General features: G+C 40.0%; 1 protein-coding gene across 4 annotated transcripts in view; it reads right to left on the reverse strand.

Annotated features, from left to right (window-relative positions):
• Window positions 1-25340, reverse strand: part of SLC8A3 (solute carrier family 8 member A3) — a 269784-nt gene that overhangs the window by 192692 nt on the left and 51752 nt on the right. For 3 of the 4 annotated variants that reach the window (XM_042445826.1, XM_042445827.1, XM_042445824.1), the window contains exon 2: window positions 12186-14015. In XM_042445826.1, the coding sequence (XP_042301760.1) occupies window positions 12186-13951 (1766 nt within the window). In that variant the 5' untranslated portion in view covers window positions 13952-14015. Of the gene's footprint in view, window positions 1-12185; window positions 14016-23091; window positions 23141-25340 lie in introns of all 4 variants that reach the window. The other variant, XM_042445825.1, reaches the window with a different exon arrangement.

The following is a 25340-nucleotide window of genomic DNA, read 5'->3' on the forward strand; positions in this document are numbered from 1 at the left end:
CTCACGTTAATTCTAATTCCCATTTTATATATAATTCCAACAAAACACCTCATTGGAAAATTCAAGATAATCATTTAAAAACCTTTTTTAATTAGTCAGGACTTTATCGCACCAGTTTTTTGGTACGGGAAGAGGACGCTCGTGCGCATGCGTGACCGGCCAGAAACGGATTTTACTGCACATCAAAGCGTCCCCCAAAAGGTCCCATTCCATTCCGTTGCATCAAGCCATCCTCCTTCGGTGCTGACGGGCGCCATCCGACCAGAACATTTCACGTGCCTCAGCACTGAAGGAGGATGGTTTGGCACAATTGAACGGAACGGGGCCTTTTGGGGGACGCTTTGACGTGTGGTAAAATCCGTTTCTGGCTGGTCGCACGCGCGCACAAGCGTCCTCTTCCCATACCCTTAACACTCCAAAAAACAAGTGCGATAAAGTTCTCAGTCTTCTACTAAATCTATGCATTTCAGAAACTAATCTTTCCCCATATCTTTATGAGGGTATTTAAACAGAGTTAGGATTTCAGGGATTGCAGGGGAGGGGAAAGAGAGAGACAGAGAGAACATATGTACACATACAAATAAGGTGAATGAGCAAAAAGTTTAGGGGAGATGGACACTCGGCAATTTTATTTAAACAGTGTGTTGCACTCAAATTTGGAATGGGACCGAGAATGAGCTTTTTGAATTTTATCAATATATCAATAGTGTGCACAATACGATAAAATTCGAAATGAACTTTGACTATGTAGAAATCAATTTCCTGGATGTATTAGTTGTAAAGAGAGGAGCCCTATTGAAAACTGACCTCTACAGGAAGGAGACTGACACTAACTCATTCCTGAGGTATGACAGCTTTCACCCACCCCACATGAAGAAAAACCTGCCTTATTCTCAGTTTCTCAGAATAAGAAGGAATTGTTCTGGATTAATAGAATTTGATAGACAAGCAAAAATACTTATGGAGCAATTGGCAGTGCGAGGTTACCCCAGAAAGGGCTTAAAGCAGGCCTACTTCAGAGTAAGGAGGATGGAAAGAAGGAGCATTTTTACAAAAAAACAAAGAGAGGGAACACAATCTAGAATGTTCATACCCATAACGTATAATGGGAATACAAGATACATACAAAATGTTATCCTTAAATATTGGAGCCTGCTCCAGGATATCCCAGGTTGTTAAAAAACAAACAAACCCCTGTTTGTGTATAAACGTGCTAAGAACCTTGCGGACCATTTGGTCCATAGTAGGTGCACAGTTAAGGAGACCCAGCAAAACATACTACAGAGGAGAACCAAAGGGAATGTCCCATGTTACAACTGTAGTGCTTGTAAATACTGTGTTAAAACCACTGCATTCATTAATCCTGTAAATAACAGACGGTATACTTTGAATGACCTGTTTACTTGTAATACTAAGGGAGTTGTGTATGCCATTCAATGTCTTTGTGATCTTTTGTATATTGGTATGACTACTCGAAGAATAAAAATGAGAATATCAGAACATAGGAGTTGCATTAGAAATAAAAGAATAAAGGCACCTATGGTCCAACATTTTATTCAATGCAAACACTCAGACACGGACATCAGATTTTGGATGATAGAAAGAATCTCCGGAACTGGGACACATCTGGAGAGAAAACTCCGACAAAGAGAACTATTTTAGATTTTCACTCTTCAAACACAGAAACCACATGGACTGAATGAGAACTACAATTGGTCTGATATTCTGTAATTATTTACCTGTTCCTCTTTACCTATGTCTATGTTTGTTACCATGAATACTATTTGTTTGACTAACTGTATTGATAGATTAGTAGTTACTATTACCTACAGGATCCTGCTTGCTTCAGAACAGTTTTAGGTGGGGCTCCACAGGTGAATTAGTTTGTATGATTGTGAAGGGGTATAAAGTTCCCACTTTGTTAAACTTCATTAGAGCTTGCTACTGTGTGTGGGACATCCTAGTCCTAGGTAAGTCTGGATACTATTTTAGGAGTTTACATATGTATATATATTTTTTTCCTTAAGGACTATACTTTATATTTTTAAAAGTTGCCTGCATGTATATTTTTTCATGCAGGATATTTGGTCCATTTGGAGCTACTACTTACCCATAGAGACAGGATGTCCCCATACATCTTATGAGTATCTTTCCAAGATTGTTTCATTAGGTATTTATGATTCATGCTCTTTTAGCTATATGGTCTTTGCTACTACTTATATGGCAATGTATGTGACCCATTTTCATTTTATTTTTTACAGTTGTACATGACCACTGAGGAAGACACATATGTCGAAACGCGTTTGGTCAACATTTATTATTTTGTAATGGGCATACTGCATTATCCGTTTTAATTTGTTAGTCATTGTCCACTCTCTAACCTGTTGTATACCCTTTAATCTCATTCTGTGAGGCACAAATGAATTGATATTTCATGTACTGTATATGTTCCCATGGGATTTGCAGTTTTCTGGCCCAGTACTGATTGTTCATTTTATGTTTATGTCTGTAGAGCGTGGCCCACAAGCTTGAATTACCTTTTATAGATCGCATGCTTTGTATTTTAACATTTTTTAAAATACATTCATTGCATTTGAGTGCAACACACTGTTTAAATAAAATTGCCAAGTATCCATCTCCCCTAAACCTTTTGCTCATTCACCTGCTTGTGTTTGTTTAGGGATTCACCTCCCAGTTTTTTTTCCACATACAAATAAGCACAAGCCAGGATCCACATACAACATCAAAAACTGTAGATTCATATCTGTGGGTAACGTATATATATTATTGCCTTCATCTTTGATAAATGACATAACATTGCAATGCAATGTTTAAAGTATGCACCAGGATCTTGTTTGTGATGTTCCCCAGTTTCCTTTCCATAGACATGTCAAAGCAAGTTCAGTTTGCTGTGGTAGAATATTATTTAATTCATATTTAACATTTTGAAATTCATTATAAAGTTGTTCAGATGGAGAAACAACAAACTAAGATGCAAGAGCTTTCAGCTGCTTGTTTTAAGAGTTCTTTTTTTTTTAATTTTAGAGACTTTTTTGTACGAAGAATAAGCAAATAATTCTACTCTGAATGCTTCCTATTCAATAGCATATGAACTCAAAGAGCCTTAATTCATTTAAAAATATTCCATCAGATCTGCTGACGTTTGAGCCCTAAGCGGTTCATTATTGAGAAGTGAAACATTAAATCACCAGAGACTGAAGGGTCTGGGAGCATTAGAAAAGTGCACCTCTAGACAAAGTGGAGTATGGTCTGATATTATCAAGGATTCAATTTTGTCCATGTTTGTAGTTCTAATCAAAGATACAAAAATTAAGAAATAAATCTAATCTGAAATCATTATGGTGGACCAGTGATATAAAAGTATACTCTTGATCTCCTGGAATATTGGGGAACATCCCAACAAGATTAAGCCACCTGGGATTGAGCCCTTGACCTGATTTTAATCCCAGTAAAAAAAAGAGTCTGCTACTTAAGACAAATGGAATTTCTTTAATTCCTGATCCATGCAGACAGAGAATATAGTCAGATTCCTAATGTAATACTTCAGATTTAATTGCCTTGTGGGCATTCTTACTTTGATAAATTGTCTCCTTTGATCACTTATCTCCTTCATATAATCAGGAAAAATAATCACTTTATCTGATTTCCACTGCAGCTATCCCTGCTGCCAATCAGTTTGAAGTAGAGAATATGGGGTATCCACACAGAGAAATTGAACAACAATTGGACTAGACCCCAACCATCTTTTAGCATTGCAAACTTGATAAGCTCTCTCAATTTCTAGTTGAAAGGGCTTTATAATGTGAATAACCATCATCATCTCCTGTGCCAACGTACTTCACTCAAACCATAGTTGATTTGGGACTGAGGGACTTCTTTCATTTGTAATTGTCAGACAAATCCTTTCACATGCCATTCTCCTTCATCTACCCACACACACATGCCACCCACGATGAGATGCCATTTGTCCTTGACATGGACAGCTAGCATGTATTCCCTATCAGTACCTGTCAGCAAACTCAGTCCAAAATGTCTTTTGTTCAAGCAGTTGTCACCATGTCCCATTTCAGCAAACAGATTTCATGAATTCCTGAAACACCACCAGATCCTATTCTCTAGAAGGCTCCACACCAAAGGCATTATTCTCAGCTTTGACACAAGAGGGACACTTTGGCATAGTGTTGGCCAATTTGTAGCCCTCCAGATGTTGCTGAATCTCCCATCAGTCCTAGTCAGTATAGCCAATTGTGAGGAATCATAGAAACTGTAGTCCAACACCACCTGGAGTGGCACAAGTTACCTATGAGTGGATTCTGTATGTAGAGGCCTCGCTCCACGCATCTGATGAGGTGGAGTGAAATCCATGAAACTTCTTGTCTCTAACTGACCATCATCTCACATTCAGAATTTAGCTGAAAATATCCATTCTGTGAAACAAATGAACAAAATCTTCAGACTCAGAGGACACAGGGATGCAAAAATAAGCCTGTTTGAGGCTGCTTGGGAAAAGAAACACTACTAGACATTAGCCTCTGTCTGTCAGTAAGCAGCAGGACAGAGTGGAAAATGTATCTCAACATCATTAATTCAGGGCACTGCTGTGGCAGTCAGTACATTCCTGAGAGAACTATGAGAGATCACTCTTTAAAAGCCCAGATGATCATGGATGTTCCACAAATTTTCCTTAATGTTGTAATTAGAACTTTATAAGAAGCTGATGGAGGTTGAGAAGGTCAAGCTGCAAGGTGTAATAGCAAAGAAAACATCATACTTCTGAAATTCTCTAATCTCTCCCTTTTAATTCTTGACAAAAGTAAATACCTTTGCTCTGAAATCATGGTACTAACCCAGAGTCTCAAAAATAGTAACTTATCTACCATCACATGCCTTCCTAAAATGTAATGGCACTCCATCCCAAAGTAGACAAGCATCTGTAGTAAATCAAATATTCTGGATTATTATATTTTTTAAAGAAAATTACAGTGAATTCCCCTCCCCCATCTCCATTACAGATTAGGCCAACTCAGTACAGAATATAATGCATCACACATGAATGCACACAGAGTAGAGATTTTAGGTGAAACATCAATGATGACCATTTTGTCCAGTGGCCTGACAGCCAGTTTGTTCCAGTGTAATAGCTAAACCATCTGCTGAATCATGAGCATTATCTTCAAAGCCAGGGGCCCAGTGCCTATTCATTCACAAAGCTAAAGTTATAAGCTACCACCACACGTCTGCACCACAATATCACCAACATATTCAAGAAGAGACCAACACAAATGATAAAAAAGAAGTTCTTCTCACCAGAGGAAGGGAGCATCACATGGATGTTGAAGCTCCTTCCCTTCCCTCAACTGCATTCTTGCAGCCTTCTCGACAGTGGAGGATAAACATCTGCAGTGGGAGGCCTGCTATATCTGTATAATATGGCTACATGCTTTAGAAACCTGAACACGCAGGATTCTAGGTGATACAGGGACCCAATGCAATTAACACAGGCTCTTGACTGCAGACGTTCCCCCTCCAGTGCATGACTGGGAAAACTAAGTTGTCAGTGAGGTTTCAAACTGCAGTTCTCAAAACACTGCCCTGAATCTGCCCTAAATCCATTGCAAAAAATCAATAGGGGTTTTTAAATTGTCTTTCAGAAAGTGTGGGGAAAAACTGTTTTTTCCATTGAGGAAACTCTTCTCAACCTCCAAATTTCTTTGAATGGCATCTAGAAAACCAATGCTGTAACTTAATTTTTAAAGTCAACTAGATTAACCAGTGAATGAGGGCTTCCCACTTTAGATATCTAAGGATATGTGCTGCAGAGGACAGTTGTGAAGAAAAAGGATGTTAAGATAAATTTGAATTACACCATCTATGTCCTGTTCACATTCACAAGACAGGGAACAGAAAGTGAATGAAACAGGTTATTTCACTTTAGTGGTGATTGCTACATTTGAAAAATCTCATGAAGAAAGAGTGGGAATATGTGCCCTCCAAAACAGCAATTTAGATTTTTTTTAAAAAAACAAAAAACCAATTTTAAATTTTATTTATTTATTTCCAGGATTCATATCCCATCTTTCGTCCACAATGGGATTCATATAGAACTTCCCCTATGAGAGCCTATGTCATAGCAGTGACAACACAAGTCCTGATTAAGATAGTTAGTTCGGTGGACAGCCTAGTACCTATATCAGTGTTTCAGTGTTGGATCTTGAACTGTTAATTAATAAACAAACAAAAATAGAAGAAAATTACCAAAAAAAATCTAATGTTCTCAATCATATTTTTACTCAGGGAGCTCCTGAATATATTAACACAGACTAAAGGCATATAGATAGATAGGGATGGTATAAGAGGATTGTGAAATGGGCCGACCAAAGTCCAAGCCAACAAATTAAGGTGGGGGGACAGAGGGAAAAAATTTCAGTGGGCTCAAAGCTCTGAGGCAGGCCTCTCAGGAATTTCTGAGACAGTGACCTGGAAGACATGCTCCAGTGAAAAAATGTTCCAAAGTGTGCTGGATGTGTGAAGGGTGAAAGCTGTCCCAGACCTTGCACAAACCAGCCGGAAGCTAGTGGGACATGGCAGGGAGACAGACAGAATTAATGATGTGGGGCTAGTCTTCTCCAGTGTAGGCCCCAAATGCCAAAGAAGCTTGAAGAGATAGATGCCTTGTAGATTGCCAGGACTTGGAAAATGCTCAAAAACTTCATAGATACTATAATAGAATATAGGAAAATCGGGGCTTTAACCAGTGATTAACAAGTAAAAATCATGCAAACACAATTAAGATTTTCACATAATGTCAACATTAAAGTGCCATTATCCCAGGAATAAACTGGCAATAAACAGCAACAAATCATTTACAAGGAAATCCCATGAATGGTTTGTTGTTGTTTATTGCCTGGTTATTCCTGGGATAATGGCTCTTTAAGCGCATGTGTGTGTGAAAATCTTTAATTGTGATTGCATGATTTTCACATGTTAATCGCTGGTTAAATCCCCAATTTTCTCCGTGTGATAAAGTCCACAGTCAGTTGCACTTGCAGAAAAACTGACCAGTCATTTTTCATGAGAGGACAAATAAACAAGGACAACTTTATAGCAACCAGCTGCCATTTATAAAGTATTTTCAAGAACAGGATGTTTAAAATGGACCTCCAATTAATCAACTGAATTTTTGGCATAACAAATATTAAAATATTATAGAAACAGAATAACTAATATTAGACATTACATATTGGCGTGTGTGTGTGGATGTAGAGCTACATAGATATATATTTGTATAGGTTATATAATATGATAATATATACTATATTTGACATATTGTTACACTTATACCATTAATTTTGCAGGGAAAATATTTACCAAGTTGAAAATATTTTTAGAAAATTTGGAAGCTGGCAGAACAGGCGAATGGCCTTTATTCTATCCTTGTCCTACTCGATCTGTCTGCGGCCTTCGACACCGTGGACCACTGTCTCCTGATAGATATACTCTCTGACCTTGGTTTCTCGGGCCTTGTTCTCGATTGGTTCACATCTTACTTGTCAGATCGATCTTTTTCAGTGGTCTCGGGTGGTCAGACCTCGTCTTCTGTCCCCTTATCTGTTGGAGTTCCTCAAGGCTCTGTTTTGGGTCCCCTTCTGTTCTCTCTATACACACTCTCCCTTGGCAAACTTATCAGTTCTCTTGGTTTCTCCTACCATCTGTACGCCGATGATACCCAGCTGTACCTTTCCACCCCTAATCTTTCACCAGAGCTAGAGCAGCAAGTGTCATCCTGTTTAATAGCTGTCTCCCACTGGATGCACCATCGGCGTCTGAAGCTCAATATGTCCAAGACCGAGCTTTTTGTTTTCCCTCCTAAGCCCACCCTTCACTACTCCTTTTCTATTTCTGTCAATAACATCTCTATCCAGCCGGTCCAGGAAGCCCGCAGTCTCGGTTTCATCTTTGACTCCTCTTTGTCATTTATCCCACAGATCCAGACTACAGCCAAAGTCTGTAGATTTTTTCTCTATAATATCGCCAAAATCCGTCCATATCTCTCAGCTTCTACCGCAAAGACACTGGTCCATGCCCTAGTGGTCTCACGACTAGACTACTGTAACCTCCTCTTGGCAGGGCTTCCTCTCTCTCACCTCCACACATTAATTTCTGTTCAGCATTCAGCTGCACGCATTATTTCACTCGCTCGCCGTTATGATCATGTCTCCCCTCTGTTGTCCTCCCTTCACTGGCTCCCTCTTCCTTTCCGCATCAGGTACAAACTTTTGCTACTCACCTTTAAAGCCCTGCATGGGCTGGCCCCTCTTTACTTAACTGATCTTCTCTCTCCCTACATCTCTACTCGCACCCTCCGCTCTGGCAGCCAAAGTCTCCTCTTTCAACCCAGGATCTTCTCTGCCCCATCCCGGATCCGTCCCTTCTCTCTTGCTGCCCCTCATTCCTGGAACCTTCTTCCTCTGCATGCACGGCTCATCACTTCCCTAACCAGCTTTAAGGCTGAGCTGAAAACCATATTGTTTAGGGAGGCGTTCTCAGGGAATTTGTGATTGTCATCTGGCTGTCTGACAATATTTGATGTGATGTGATTGTTTTATATTTGATGTTTTTAATTTGTTTTTCTTCTCTATATGGTAATTTTATCTATTCCTCTTTTAATTGTTATTATCTTAGAATGTACGCCTTGGGCAGGCTTTTATTTACTCTTAATTTTACCAACTTTGTACAGCGCTGTGTATAATTACAGCGCTATAGAAATAAAGTTTAATAATAATAATAATAATAAGGGGATGGCCAAAGTTAAGGTTGTTGTACTTGGTCTTCTCCAGAGTAGACCCTAAAGTTTAAAATAAGATTGCTTATAGTTCGTAGCCAAGGCTGATCAGTTTCATGCTTAGTAATGTGTTATCTTTGAAGCACAACATACTGAGGTGAATAGCTTCCTAAGTTGAGAGATGCAGCCACTCTGAACAGCTTGTGATAAATGGCTGAGATACAAAAGCCTAGGTTGCTTACAAGATTAAATAGTAATTAAGTAGACATTAGACACACATCCTATTTGCATTCATTCAGTAATAATAAATAAATATTTTTTTATTTCTATCCCGCTTTTTGCCAGGCAATCAAAGCGGCGTACAACAGTAATATTAGATTAAGAATTAAGAGAAGCTAATCCTTAACACACCTATCTGCCAACAGAGAAATCATTTCTCCCAGCCCGTCTCCTAAAATATGGGTGAGGAAACTTTGACCATACTGGAATTACAGAAGTTTCAAGCAAGTCCCGATAGCAGGATCCATCTGCTTTCCACAGAGTTGATATTTTGTTTAGAATGGTTTTGTGCTCCCCCGTCCCCCGTTTTGTTTTGGTTGCTAGTTCTCCAAGAAATTACACCCTTAAAAACTCAGGGTGGCTTAATTCATGTAAAAAGTAAGGATGACTTAGATAATGAAACCCAATCTTTTGTCACTTGCAAACTGTGAAAAAGCATTCCAAGCAATCATCTCTGATCATTGTTAAGTTTCACTTTTAAATAACATTTCCTCGGCAAACCAAAATCAGCGTCCTAAAACTTAAATTGTTCTAAATATCTGTTTCTGAATATGGCTCATATGTTAGCTATATACAGCTATTCTATCTGCTCACATTAAGGCTAAAAGGTTGAGATGGGGAAGAGCACATATGCAAACCACAAACCCATGTCTCTCACTCCCCAACCTACCAGTGCAAAACTAGGACATCCAAAGGGAGTTTCTGTATTTCCAGAGTAGAAACTCCCATTTGACCTCTACTTTAGTGTGAATGAAAATCCCTTAATCCCTTCCAGGGACGTAGCCAAGAGGGGGGGTCTTGGGGTCCGGACCCCCCTTCCATTAGAAAAATGAATGGTGTGTGCTGCTGCGCCGCCGCGCCCAAGCCCCATTATAATGGTGGCACTTAGTCTGGACCCCCTCCTTCCTAAAATCCTGGCTACATCCCTGTCCCTTCCTAACGTACATTGAAAAGTCAGAAACAGTTGAGGGAGGGGCAAGAATATTGGAGGTGTGGCTTGCATATATGACCTTAATTTTGCCACCTTTTAATCTTTATAGGAGTGGACTAAACTCCTATGCATAGCTAGTGTTGACATGGGAAACATTTAGTTTAGTGAAAAGCAACCTTAGCTGCTTAATTTTGATGGAAGTGTGGTTTGGTGTGCTTCTGAATGAACATGGCTGACTTAGCACAGGATCTAGAATCTTTTCCTGAAAAGTGACTTTTTCTCTACTGGAAAACTAAGTTAGAACAATTTATGAATGAAGATACATTGGGGGATATGTCAGGCAGTTTGCTATAATGTAAATGAAATGGTCATGGAAAATTTAAAATCAGTGTTATTGCCTTTGATGAAACTTCACAATGCTTTTGCTCAATGGAACACAGGAAGCTGCCTTATTCTGAATTAAACTACAAACCCAACTACTACACTAGCTGATAGAAACTTCCTAGGGCTCCAGACAACAATCTTTCCTAGCTTTATTTGGGGTTGTCAGGGGACTGAAGCTGGAAATTTTGACATCTGACAATAAGTTATACTCCTTTAAACTTTCTTGATCAAACCTAGGAACAACACAAAATTTTGCAAAGAGAAAATTATAACAAATCAAATGCTAATGAATTTACATCATCTGTTGAGGAGATGATTGCATGGAAGGCATCCTACTGATTCTGACCCCTCTCTACCTTCCAACTTTAACTAAAATATCTTGTTAACTAAAAGACTTCTTTAGTCAAAGGTTAGATAACAGAAAGTGGCCATGCTAAAATATCCTGACAGGAAAGCAGACATTCCTGCTGCTCAGGGGGGCTTGACTAATGGAGGATTTTATTTACAGAAATAATTACCATGTGAATCATCAGAGATGCAAGAAATCCCAAGGTAAATAAGGGATTTGTGTATGCTGAACATACACATGAAAATTATTTAGCTTTCAGGCTATGTTTCCCCCCCCCCCAAAAAAAAACCCTGAGCTTTCCTCTTGAAGCTGACAGTTATTCAGAATTACGCTGAACAGCTACTATGACAACTACTCTGTTGATGGTGGTTGCTTTTCAAAAAAAAAAGGAGTGATTAATTTGATGGCTGGTAGGAAGGGGGACATAGTTAACTGGTTAAATTAGAAGTGGGGGGGGGGGGGCTTCCCTAGGCCTGGGAGCCAAATTGTGTCTCACCTCTCATGTGCCACTGGATTGGCTGCCAAAAATTCAGTAGGGCAGCAGTTACAAAAAAAGCTGTGTTCCTCTTTAATAACAAGGTATGTGGAGGCACACATTTTGCTTTAATTTGTTTGTTTGTTTATTATTTCATTTATATGCTTCCTTTCTCCTAAAAGGACCCAAGGTGGTCCCTTTAAAACACCATTAAGTTTCCAGGAAGCTCCCTGTGATCTTTGGGCCTGAACAGACAGGCCAAAAGGACAGGAGCACAGCTTTGGCGCAGCTTCTGGCCTTTTCAGATGCATGTGTTATTTAAACAGCATACCTCCAAAGTGACCCATAGCAGCTTTATTTTGGCCTGTCTGTTCAGGCCCTTTGTTCTTAAGGGAAATACAGTTTTTCAAGTTACCACTTCATTCTCAAATTTAAGCAGTGTAACAGACATTTCACAGGTAATTTCAGTGGTGATGGGAGGCTTAGAGAGGCCACAAAATCAAGTAGGGGTCTTCATGCACTCTATGGGTAGCCTGTTGCCCACCATGGATTAGGTAGTCCGGTAGAACAGATCAAGCAGTTTCAGTATAAAGATTCTGGTTCCTGCAGCCATAATTCTTCTAGTCTATTAATGGCATGCATGTATGCTACTTAATATGAACAAGATTCTTCTTGACTGAGGCCTTAGCATGCTCAGGAATTTAACTCTATCATAATTTCCCTAACTTTCCCTATACAAAGCTTAGGCCACTCCAAAAACATGTGCCACCCCATTTATTCACTCCTAGGAAGAGAGAACAGACTAGATCCTGCTGTAGGGTTCTTGCTAGAGGAGATAAGTGTGGAGATTAGAGAAAAGGGAGAGGACAGTCCATTATACGTTGCCCGAGTTTACCTGTGATGGATGGAAAATTTTGGAGTTAAAAGTAGTTGAGATGTAAAGAGATTAAAATGAGGTACTTACACAGTTTCATCATTCTTGAACTCCAGCTCCCCATAAGCATCTTCAAAATCCTCTCCACCTCCTTTTGCTGTTCCTTCAACTGTTCTAAAGGGGACTATGACTGTACCTCGGGCACCAGATGTCCTAAGAACTTTCACCTCCATTATTCCAATGCTTTCACTGACATGTATCACATCACACTCAAAGGTAAAGATACCTGCATGGTCATCATCTAGGATAGTCACAGTAGCCACACAGGGAGAGGCCAATATGGCCTTGGGATATGGCAAGTTTTTCAGCTCAGGAGGTTCCTCTGTCTCAACCACTCGTAGGTTGCTGAGGCGTACAAAGAAATGCTCGTCTTCTTCAAAGATGTCATCATCGATTATTCCTATGGAGAACTCTTTCTGGGTCTCCCCTGACTTCAAAACAATAGTCCCTTCTGTAAACTCATAGTCAGCTCCAGCATTGGCAGAACCATCCTCTGTCTTATAGTCCACATAGACAGTTTTGGACACATCTCCTCCTTTCCGGACAACAGTGAGGAGAACAGCACCACAGTTCTCCAGACACTGGTAGGAGCAAGGATCAAAATAGACTTTTGAGATAAAGTCCTCAGGCTCCTCTAGTTGCACTTCATGCAAGCTAGTACTCCTCTTGGCTTGCTCAGCCGCATGCTTTTTGAGAATATTTCCTGCTCCTGTCATCATCCTGGTTGCCTGAATCCGGTAAAAAGCTCTGCTCTTTTGCTGGTGAGATAAGGCATAGTAATTGGCCATCTCCACCAACTGGTCCAAATCCTTTTCTGGGTGCTTTTGCTTCAGGTCCTTAAGGATCCGGATCATCTCTTTGCGAGACTCATCCACCTCTTTCCCCTCCATAGGCACTAGGTTACCATCTAGAAAGTGGGAGTTCATCATCTTACCATCCATTTCAATCCCTTTTGGGTGATCCCCCTCTGTCTCAATTATGATACCTCTGTGCTTGTTGGTGCGATATTTTTTGTGTACATACTTATTGATAAACAACCTTCTGTCTGCTATCCAAGCCAGGAAGACACAAACTGGGAAGAAGATGAGAGTGAGAAGACCTTCCCACACCTGGACCACACCTGGGGAGAAAACTGCAAGAATCATGTACAACCAGATATATGCAAAGATGCTCCAAGCAGCAGTGACAAAGAAAACCCTCAAATGCTTTATCTTCCTTGTCTCACCATCAGGAATGACATAGACACAGATGGCTATGATGATGAACATATTGAAAGCTGCACTGCCAACAATGGTGGAAGGCCCCAGGTCTCCAGCAACAAATCCATGGCCACATACCTCTATCAATGACAGAAGGATCTCAGGAGCAGAAGACCCAAGAGCCATGAGGGTCAGATTGGAAACAGTTTCATTCCATTCCCGGATAGTGGTAGTGGTAGTTTCTCCATTGGGTTTCTTGATGGTAATGGTTTTCTCTTGTGAAGTAATGACCTCTATGGAAGCCATGAAACGATCGGCAATGATAGAGACTCCAAGGAACATGTAAATCAGTGCAACAAAGTAAACTATAACCCTGGCAATTTTGTCCCCCAAAGATGGGTTTTCTGGGTACCATATTGGCAAGATCACACCCTCCTTGCACTCGGAAGAACCTGAGCAGGTGTTGTTATGTCCTATGCTGTGTAAATCTGCTCCCATGCCAGCATCCACTTGAAGTCCATGTAAAAATAGTACAAAAGTAATGAGGCCAAACCGGAAGAAGGCGGAGGTGACAGGCTGCAACTTTGACCACGCCATACACAAGGTTTATGATTTAACTTCCACTGTAGAAAGGAAACTGTCTTCTTTCAAGGTGACAACACTGAAACAAACAGAAAGGAATAAGAAGTATGAGACTGAAGAAACTAAAAGAAAGCACAGAAATGCATACACAAATGTTTGGGTGGTATTCACCTCTAGTCACATCTGCTGAAGTACACAAGCAAACAGAAGCAATATGTTTACCTGGAACAGGCAAGATTTTTCTGCTGATGAGCACATATTTCAGAGAGAAACTGTTTGTACTAATCCCAGCATGAGCAACCATGTATTTAATTTAGATACCAGTATTCCAGCAAAGATAGTATCCAGACATCAACAGAATTATAATCAAAGAACACCAGCAGGGCTTCCCCTACTACAAAGCAGAATGAGGCAGCAAACTGGCAATAATTTCCATCATAATCCTATACAGTACATGCCTACACAGAAGAAAGTCCTACAAACATAAGTAAAATTTACTTCTAGGTAAGTGTGTGTGTGTGTGTGTGTGTGTGTATCAGGGTTGAGTAACCCCATTGGCATGAAGGACAGTTTTTGCCCCTACTCCAGCAGTCAGAATCATCTTGTCATTTTGCTTCCAGCTAAAAACTGGGGATGTGTGTTTAAGGACTAAAGCTAGGCAAACCACCTCATTGCATAACTATTTTGCAGTTGTTTGTATTATTTTAGGGTGATTCCATCTGTTCTCTTCAATTTTAGGGATCAGGTGTCTTTGGGGTGTCCTGGGATCTACTAAATGGGCTTGGGGGCATGAACAGTCCATAGGCTGAACCTTCCTCATGGCTGGTATATAAGATTGCAGATGTCAGTCAACACTGAATCAAGGCATTCTGAATGTGAGGCAAAATAGCAAATGACTCCTCCCAGCAGCCAAGTTAAGGTTGGGGAAATTATTCTGACATGAGAGGGAGAAGATCCTACAAGTGCCTTTCACTGGTAATAATACAGTAAAAAAAAGATTTAAAGTAAAGGTGATTTAAGTTAAATAACCTTTCATGATGCCCAAGATCAGCCTCCTTAAATGGCCACTACACTCTGCCTAATGACAGAACTGGCTCAGATAAGACTATCAAAAATAGTTAACTGCATAACTTCAGTGTGTATATCAACATTCAGAGGAGGGGGTCACTGGGTGGTGAAAAGCACAGGTGCTTCTCTAACACTCCCAATGTTATATTTAGGCATCCAGCTCACTGGATTACCACTTATGTATCAGTCTCCTCTATAAAAATGAAGAAATGTGTCAGCAAAAAAAAAAAAAAGAGGACACCAACTTGCATAAAATGTGTGTATGCTGTTAGGTATACATGCAATTTTATTGCAATAATTTAAACAGAAATTCAATACAACGCACATAGTGGGAATTATGCTGTCCAGGTAATCTGCTTGCTTTCTCAATTTGCTGTCCAAGTGCTGATGGATAACCTCAAGCCCCCTGCTTCTCTTTCTTATGGTTCTTTTAAATTTAAACCAGACTCAGATTTGACAGTCCTGGAGCACATTCAAAGACAAGTTCCCATTATCTCTAGTATTAGCTGCTCACTGCTTCAAGGTTAAATCTATAATTTTCTGCAGTATGGATTTAAATAACCCATTTGCAGATTCAAGCAGTCAGACCTTTCAACCCAGGCACTTCTAGTAGCATGGTTAAAAGAGATTCTAGGAATCCTACATATGTCTTAAAGTTAAACAGAGGCCCAAAACACACTGCAGAAATAATCCAGTTTGAGGCTACTTTAACTGCCTTGGCTCAATGTTAGGGAATTCTGTGAACTGTAGTTTTGTGAGACATTTAGACTTCTATGTCAGAGAGCTCTGGTGCCTCAATAAACTACAATTCCCAGGATTCCCTAGCACTGAGCCAGGGCAGTTAAAGCAGCTTCAAACTGGATTACTTCTGCAGTGTGTTTTGGACCAGAGTGACTGGAATCTTTTTGCATAGTCCTAACTAGAATAGATTCATTCAATCAGTTGTTACACAGCGAGTCAACACATAGGTACAGTACAGCACAATGGGCCTACTCTAATGAGAACTAAAACAGGATTTTGCTATTATCTACGTAATTACAAATTCAAACAGCTAAAGATTTTTTCCCACAGTGCTGGGTATATGCCAAGAATCATTTGAATGGTATCAGTGTTAACAGGTACAATTTTATCACTGCATTGTATCATTAATGTCTTCTCTGAAGCACACACAATCCTTCTCATATCAATGACAACCAATATTGTTTAAAAAACTTCTTTTAAAAAGGGTTTCAGATAATAATACATAATGACAAGCAAATCAGGAAGAAAAGAATGAACAGTGACTGCAAAATGGGCAAAACCAGGCCTGACAAAGTGCAGAAAAGGGAAGCAAATTGATTTTGTGGTATCAGAATCACAAATCCATATCAGACATCCTTGGGATAGATGAGCCCAGGAGGAAATAACACATCTTCTTGGCATTACACAGATTAATTCAGACATGACAGATTCTTCTTGCCTTGCTCTCTGAAAGCTTAGTTATTTATTTTTCTTTTCTAATTTAGACCTGGCATCCTGGAGATTAGAAGCTAAAAGTGTGAAGAAGATTCTGAGGACCCAAACCTCAAGGCCAGGCTCAGATTAATCACTATACAGAAATGTTGCTGGAAGGTTCAATGACAAAACAACCTTTTAGCATAGGAGGCCTCTTTTCTGTATGAATGTATAACAGAACACCTGAGAATTCCTAAAAAACCAACACTTTTTAAAACAAATACATCACCATTTTGGATATTCTCTCTACTAGACCAGATATGGGAACAATATTTCATATTTCAGTTTATTTTGATGAATAAAAATTTGTGGGTGAAAGCTGATGAACTGTAGCTCAGAATTAAGCTTTTCTGCCAGCTATGACCCCACTAACATAGTCCACAGCCCCTTGTGACTAAATGATGTTCTTCATTCACTATCACAAAGTGCCAATAACTGTAAATTTTCACAGCAATAAGTTATGTTGTTATAGTAAATGTAAAACCCACAGTAGTACCATAAAGACTAACTTGTGGCACATGATTTAAAGACTACCCATTACTTGATCCCCAGATTCATTGTATACACACATGCATACAGCACAGTTTGGATTACCATTAGTCAGAATGGGGTAGATACCCTGAAGTAAGTGATTGTGTGTGTTATGAAAGGGAAACAGTTATTTCCCAAATCTACAAAAAAGCACCTAAAATGTTTCCTAATGCAAAAACACAAAGGTCATTGAACCTTCCAGCAACATTTCTTAACAAAATGTAGGTTTGTGACTAATATCCTCTATGATTTTTATACCATTGCCTGTTGAAGAAGCCAGTGGAGCTTCAAAAGCTTGCAACATGTTTTGTGCATTTTGGTTGGCCCCATTAAAAATATAACTGTTTTGTGGATTTGGGATGTTATTGTACATTGCTACGTGGCCAACACAGCTACCCCCTGATATATTTGTTATTTCCTTTGTTATTTTCCTAGCAGGCACACAGTGAGATGCTAATGGGATTTTCTGTCTCACGTGGCAAAATAACTTGTCTGAGCTTGACATGGCTGAGGGGTGGCCTTAGAAAGCAAAATGTCTTGGGCCAGCCCTGTGTCTGTATATTACAGTCAATGTTCAGTTACAGTTGGTTATAGTCAGACAGCATTCTGTTCTACAAAAAATGCAACTGTTATTTTTTTTTTTGTGTGTGTGTATATATATATATATATATACCTTCAAATCACTTGTTCACTTAGACACTCAGAATTTAATGGTATAAAAATGCAGCCCCATACAGATATCTTATAATCACCTAGAATTCAGGTATCAAACTGAGCACCAAAGAAGTTTTGAGCAAGTACTAGAGGAAGAGACCAGCTCCAGTCCTTCACGAGAGCACATGAGCTGCTTAAGGCTCCATTTGGATCAGTTACAGATGCTTTATAGATCTTAAGGTATGCATTATCCAGCTTCTTCCTTTTCCAGAGCTTGGAAAGCCGCCTTTTTAAACTACCATCTCCCAGCCAGCATGACCATTACAGTACTGGCAAAGTAGGGCTACATTCAATATACTTTGAGGAAGACAGAATAATTATATCATGAAGGCTTTCATGGACATTATTTCATGGACATCTTGTTATACACTGTCCCTGGAAATATTTAAGTTTTTCACATGAGTGCCTATTATGTATTTCAACAGAATACCACCATTTACTACTATCATTGAAATTTTCCTTAGAGCTTTATAATTTTCTACATATAGAAATAGACAGTCTTACAGAAATGTGCTTGGATGGTATCATTAGAGACATTTTGCCTCTGTTTTGTCAGTAAATGTTCTATATTGCAAAACATTGCTTTAAATTTAGTATTGGATAACAGCCATTCCAGGGTTTCATGGTTTTCAAATTCAGATATGGTCTGCACTGATTGTGCATCACTGATATTATGACATAAAGTCAAGTAGGGAGATCTGGCTTAGTAAATGCTGACATTAAAATTATTTATTACATATTTATCCTGTTTTTTCTCCAAGGACCTCCAAGTATATACATGGTTCCTCATTTCCTGCCAGTGCCGTCACTAGGCCTGGTATCACCCAGTGCTGTCAGCCACCCCTGCCGGCATCCTTCCATACCACACCATACAGAATCCTTAGTAATGGGTTTTTTTTTTGTTGTTGTTGTTCTAATGTTACTCATAAATCGTAATTTCCATGGATTACGGAATGTAATGGCAATAGCTTTGATACAAACAACTAGCAAAATTAAAATTATGACTTTAAATTACAATATCATACATGCAGCCTAATTGTATTTACATGTACATCGTTTCATGTGGTTAAAGGAAAATTTGGTAAGATGTGATGTTTTAAAAAAAATTAAAAAGAATTTAATTTTTAAAAACATAATAAAATTTATATGGTATTGCAACCTTCTGTGACACCCAATGACCAAAAGCCACCTCTGTAGAAGTGTACTTGTCAGCTGTATAGTGCTTAGCAAAACTGAAGCTAGAAGTTCACTGCAGATGTTGACTTAAAGGAGAAGAAGCATTAAATGCAGTGGTAGGATACCAGACAGGATAGCAGCAGGCAATGTCTCGTAACACAGGGCATTGCAAGACTGCAGCCATCTTCACAAAGTTGAAAAGAACACTTTTCTGCCCATGGAAACTGAATGAAATGATGGAAAGAGGCACTGAATATCATATATTCATTAGATCTGGGCAAATAAACTTTGAAAGCATGCCTTATATCCCGTGTGTGGCATTGTTTTTTCCTTTTCAGACTCAGGATAAGGACAAAAAGTAAGCAACACCACATCTTTCTGATGCTGAAATTACATATCCATTTTTGGTCTAAAAGTGGGATCCAAACAAAAGGTCACAGCATCAGAGTTGAAAACACATAGGTTACCTGCACAGACAGTACTCCCAAGCTTGGCACCATTCTTGCCTAAGTAATAACTACAAGAAACAAGGTCTTAAAGGTTAAATGCTTCAAATACATTTTCTTTAAGAGCTCAAAAGCAGGTTTGACAAAGCCTGCAAGACCAACTATAAGTCTCAATTTAGAAAACAATACCACAGGAAGACAAAGAACACAGAAATTCCTTAACTTGAGTTGTATAGATAATGGTACTTTTTCAGAAATATTCAAAACAGAAAACTGAGCAGTGATGTGCCTCTTAAGAGTATTAGGTTTCAAACCAAAGTCCAGGCCTGACTTGAGAAAAGCCAGAACAGTTTTTGCAGGATGCAGATGGATTGACCCCCTGTAGCACCATTTAGAAAAGGCCATCCAGTTTACTTCAGAAATGCATTTCGTAGAGTCTCTTCTAGTACCTAAGATAGTATCAACCACCTGTGAATTGTAACCATGCCTCAACAGGTCTTGCCTCTCAACCTCCATGTGTGCAGTTGTAACCAGCCTTCCTGATGACTGAGAACAGTGCCTTAGTACAGAAGATCTGGTCTGGATGGGAGAGACCATGGGTCTTGAATCAACAGCTCCAGAAGATCTGAGAGCCAGGCTGTCCTTGGCCCTCAGAGCAATGAAAAAGAGGTATGCCTCCTGCACCCTTACCTTCCTAAGGACCCTGGAGAGAAATGGAACAGGAGGGAATGCATAACATAGAGTTTTAGCCAAGATGGGGCCAGGGCATCTATCTTCCATGCCCCTTGAATCTGGAATCTTGACACAAAACTTGGAACTTGTTAGTTTACAGGGAGACAAACAGATTGACCACTGGATTGCCCATCCCCATGGTCACCATCTGGAAAATACTGGGATTCAGAAACCACTCTCTTTTATCCAAATCTTTCCAACTCAGTCAATCTGCCTTGGAATTTAACTCTGTCTGCAGATGGTCTGCTTTGACTGAATTGAGATGAAGCTCTGCCCAAGAGAACAAATGAACTCTTAAACTGCCAAGTCTCTCAGGCATGCATCCAATATGACCTGAACTGCATGCAGGTTGATCTTCCAACAGTGCACCCTTGCAAAGAGCTGGAAACAGCTATCACATAAGGGAGGTCTTCTCTTGGGTTGGCACATCAAATTGAAGGTGACATGAAGTAGCCAATTCCCTTTGGTAGGGAACAATTAGCCAGTGCAAGTCCCTCAAATGAAACCTTGCCAAGGGACAATATCTATACAGGCCACTAACAACTGGAGAAGGGTCAAAAAAGCTATGAGATCTGAACAAGGATGACAAGATTCCAAATCTCTGTCACCCTGCCCAAGAGTAGGGACACAATTTCATACTGATTATCACCCCAAATGCTGGATGGACTGAACTGGATTAAGGTGACTCTTTTCTCTGTTGACTAACATGAGGATTGTCTGTTGCACATCTAACATAGGCTGCTTAACTGAGGATGATTCAAACAAATCTTTTGAGACCAGAAATGAGCCACCACTATCACTAGCAGAGTAAACACCAGCAGAGAGGAGGCCAGATCAAATGGGACAGCCCAATATTGATAATGAGCTCCCTGGTACACAAAAATGAAAGGTATTTCCTGTGAGCAGGATGGATCAAAATGTATAAATAAACATCCATTAAATTCCCCAACTTAAGTTCCTCCAAAATGAAAGAAACGGTCTCTATTCAAAAATGTTTCTTCAACACAAAATAATCCATCTGTTTGACATCTAGGATGGACCTTCAGGATTTGTTCTTTTGGCGCACCAGGAAGAAAAAAGGGTAGGAGCCTAAGAACTGCTGATGTGGCATTGAGTCTACCATACAAATCTGGAGTAGATGATCTATTTCCTGCAGCATCCACAAATATTTATCCTGATTCTTTGACCTGGGGGAAGAGACAAAACACTTGTGAAGAAGATGGTGAAATTCTACAGAAAATGCCTGTGCTGCAATTTGAAGAACCAATTTGACATTATGTTCTCCCTTGGATGAAAAAAGTGAGACAGTCTGCCTCCCATTGGAAGGCTGCTGTGGTCATTACTGCTGTTGTCTACAATAGTTTTTATTGGCTGGGTTTGCTCTCTGGTAAGGCACTGGACCTCTGTTAAAGGATTATGACTGATGTTGTCTAGGCTGAACCATTCCAAGAACTGTAGGTCCCCTCTCATCCCTGCCGCTGAACTGTGGACAAAAGAAATAAAAGAATTGTAGGGTGGGTTTCAAAGGAGGTTTGTGCTCCTTCCCAGAAATAGTTTTTTTCTTTTTGTCTCCACAAGGGCACTATCCAGCAAAGAACCAAACAGCTTCCCCACAATAAATGGGGGGAAATTATGCTTAATGTCAACGGATGTGTGTTTCTGAGACACAAGTAACAATAGACAACAACATCCACTGCCAACACTCACACTGAAAACTGGAAGGGATAGAAGCTATCATTCGCTATGAAGTATGCTGCCTTACCTAGCTTAAGTACCCCCTGGTGATGTTTAACATTCTCAACAGTGATATCCAATAATAATTTCTTTGCTCATCTTATTAAAGCCTTTGCAAAACCTGAGACCAAAGCTGCCATAGGAGCACCAGCAAGAGGGATCTTTAATTTGGACATGACATTGGAGGGAAGTGTAAGAAAGCATTTACTCTGGACCACTGAAGAATTAAAGTAACCCAGAGACGACCACTCCTCCAGCACAGGCTCCAAAAAAATGTCAGGAAAAGGCGCAGTAGTTCCAGTTCTAGTTCTAGCTGCCATTTCTAGGTTATTCTCGGTAGGAAAGGAATGCAGCTCAAATGCATTAAAAAAAACTCAACATCTTTTTTCCTTAGACAAAAGGGTGCAAAAGCTTCTCCTGAAAAAAGTCTAACTTGCTAGGACCTTGCGGGGGGAGAGACTCTCCTCGTTCAACTGGGTGGGCTTACTCCCTAAATGGGGCATTGGTGAGAGACGTTTCCCACTGTGACAGCCCTCCCAATGAGAGATAACCTTTGAGGAGTCCAGAGATAATTCTGGACTGTCCTCCAGACACTGTAAAGAAGCCATTCTAATCAGAAGAGAAAGATAAATGCAAAGATAAATGCAGAGCAACTAACACAGCCATGCAAAGGACCAGAAACTGAATGGAAGGGATTACTTCCTCACAGGAAAGGGTATTCTAAAGGTCTGATTGGCTGGCTCTGCCTATTGGAGCAGTGATGAGGAGTAAACCACTCCAAACTGCTCTTCTCCACTGCTGGAAAATATTACTACTCCTTATTCAGAACATTAGCAGCAGTAGTAAACAAAGAAGAAGAAACGGTTGCAGTAGTAACAGAAAGAATGTAGGAAAAGTGCTCTCAGGTTAATATGTCAGTTGTCATACACAGAGAAACACACACAGGCACATGCAGGAGATTGTTTGGGCTGAGAGGCACACCTTTCTCAAGGCTATCCAATAAATAAACTAATAGCAATTAATCATCAAGTAATAATTATTTTTTACAAAAATCAATATAGTGTACATTCATGTGTGAATTGGATTTTACGTTGATCTAAGGCACTCCAAATTAAAAAAAAAATCAGAATGAATCAGCACAATTCAGACACCCAAATGGGTTTTTCATATTTTCTCATCCACAATTAACGTTAAAGCACATTGTTCACTATTAGTCTTTAAGGATTAACCAGTCATCTGTTAGTTACATTTACATCCCACCTTTCCTGATACGCATGGCTTTTCTTCTGATTTCATCCTCAAAACAGTCCTGTGAGACAGGTCAAGCAGAGAGAGAGAGAGAGAGAGAGAGAGCAAGTAGCTTAAGACCACCTGATGAGTTTCATGGTTTACTATTAGAGACTTAAACCTGCATCCCCCAAAGCTCAATCCAATGGCCTAACTTAGTGATTCCAATGCTCTGGGCCTCCAGATGTTTTGTACTTTAGCTTCCAGAATCTCAGACTACTGACCAAACTGACAGGGGCTTCTAGGAGCTGCTCAAAGCAAAAGTGTGAACAATAACACTGCTTTTGGTTGGCCTGGATTATGAAATGCCCACACACTATTATAAAAAGACAGAAGAACTGGGCATTATGGGCCACCCTGTCAATTGAATGCTGAACCAGATAGGCCTTCCATCTGAACCAGTGAGGTTCTTCTTATTGTTAGGAAGGATCGAATTAGGGAAATTTTAATTAGCTCAAATACGAGAGGCGTGTCCTAACAATGGGATCGTTTCCCTATGTGTATACCAGAGGTCGCCTAGTCCACCCCCAAGATAAAGAGACTCGACTGCCAATGAGGTGCAATTAAACTATGAACATTTATTAAAGCCACACGACAAAAGGGATCACACACACACATTCAGTGCTATAGCAGGGGAGGGGTGAGTTCAGGGAGTAAAGGAAGGGAGAGGCACCGTTGGGAATATTTACCTTAGACGTCTTCTCCAAGGAACCGGATGAGATGTAAGATGGATAGTGGATCACGGCCACGGGAATGGGGAAAGGAAAGAGCGGCCGCGGTAGCGTAAGAGCTGAGTTCCGGTGGGCAAAGCTAACTTAGAGGCCCGGTGACAGTGAGCTTGGCTTCACTCAAGTGATTTCAGCAGAGCAAGATGCTCTTGGAATCTCAGGCTCGGAATGCTCAACAAACCCACTGAAGGGCTGAAAACTCGGGCCTTATATAGGGCTAAACATATCCTCAGGCGATGGCTGCCTGCGAGACAAAGGCTTGATTGCTTGGGCTTTGTCTAAGCCGAAAGCTACACAATGGTTGCACAGTGCAAGAGGTTTGACACTTTTCAGGAGAGCAGATACCTTGATGGCTAAGCCGTTAAGTTAATCACTGGCTCATTAACGAAGGAAGCCACATCTCTTCCTTGTGCTGGTCCCTGGGAATCTGGTTTTGCAACTCCCAAAGACTCCCTCTGAAAGGTTTAATTTTACCTTTTTCCTGAGACTTGGCCTTGTCAAGGCAGCTGGCTACATGGTCTGCTCGCTCTTAGGTTAATGGTGGCTTGCGGTGGGGTCAGTCAGGGGTCATAGCTTCAGATCACATGGCACCCAAAAGTTTATATAAAACCATACTCGGTAACATTATGCTCTTAAGAAAGGCAGAGTAAGTACTCCCTTCCTTGCATGAATTCCACACCCCCAGTCTTATTGATAAGCTGATGGAATCATTTGTCACTCTTGTTTATTCACAAGTCTTCATGAGAATGGAACTTCTACCCTAACAGCCTACCATTAAGAATGATTGCACAGAAAACTGTCATCATGTCTAAAAGAAAACAGTTTTCTCTCCTGCGTTACTAAAGCTTCCTTATATTACCAAGGTATGGTGGAATTAATTGCTAGCTTCTGTTTCTTAACTGAAAGGTCGAAGCCACAAACCCTCCCATTTTCCTAAACATTGTTCAAGGCAATGAGTTCAAGAGTAAGATAAGCAGATTGTATCTCCTATGCCCTATGCAGAGAGAATCACCAGAGAGCAATTTTTTTCAATAAAAAGCACATTGTGAATGTATTGCCAACAGCTGAAGATAAATATGCAAATTAAATAAGGAAAGCTGCTTTCACACAATTCAGTCCTCTTGTTAACAGTATGGTGATATTAAAACCCACATTTGGAGAGCTTCTTGCATGCATAATTTCCATGTGCATTTACCTTGATTACACTGCACATTCCATGATTATGCACTTACATATTGTTTTTAACTCACACGCCCCAGCACACTTTTAAAACCTGACTCTGAATTTCTGGTGATGTTATCTCTTCTTTTCTGTATAGATGAATATTTTTAGAGTAGAGGAAAGTTTTAAAAATTATATTGCAAACTGAAGTTCCAGTCATTACAAGGAAACTGTACCCTGGAATGGTTTATAAGTAAAGAAAATAAAGATTTAGGTAAACAGGTCTGAAAACACTAAAAATATGGGCTTTCTAGATTCCTGGATAATCTATAA

Source organism: Sceloporus undulatus, chromosome 1 (genome assembly GCF_019175285.1).
Source record: "Sceloporus undulatus isolate JIND9_A2432 ecotype Alabama chromosome 1, SceUnd_v1.1, whole genome shotgun sequence".
Lineage (NCBI taxonomy): Eukaryota > Metazoa > Chordata > Lepidosauria > Squamata > Phrynosomatidae > Sceloporus > Sceloporus undulatus.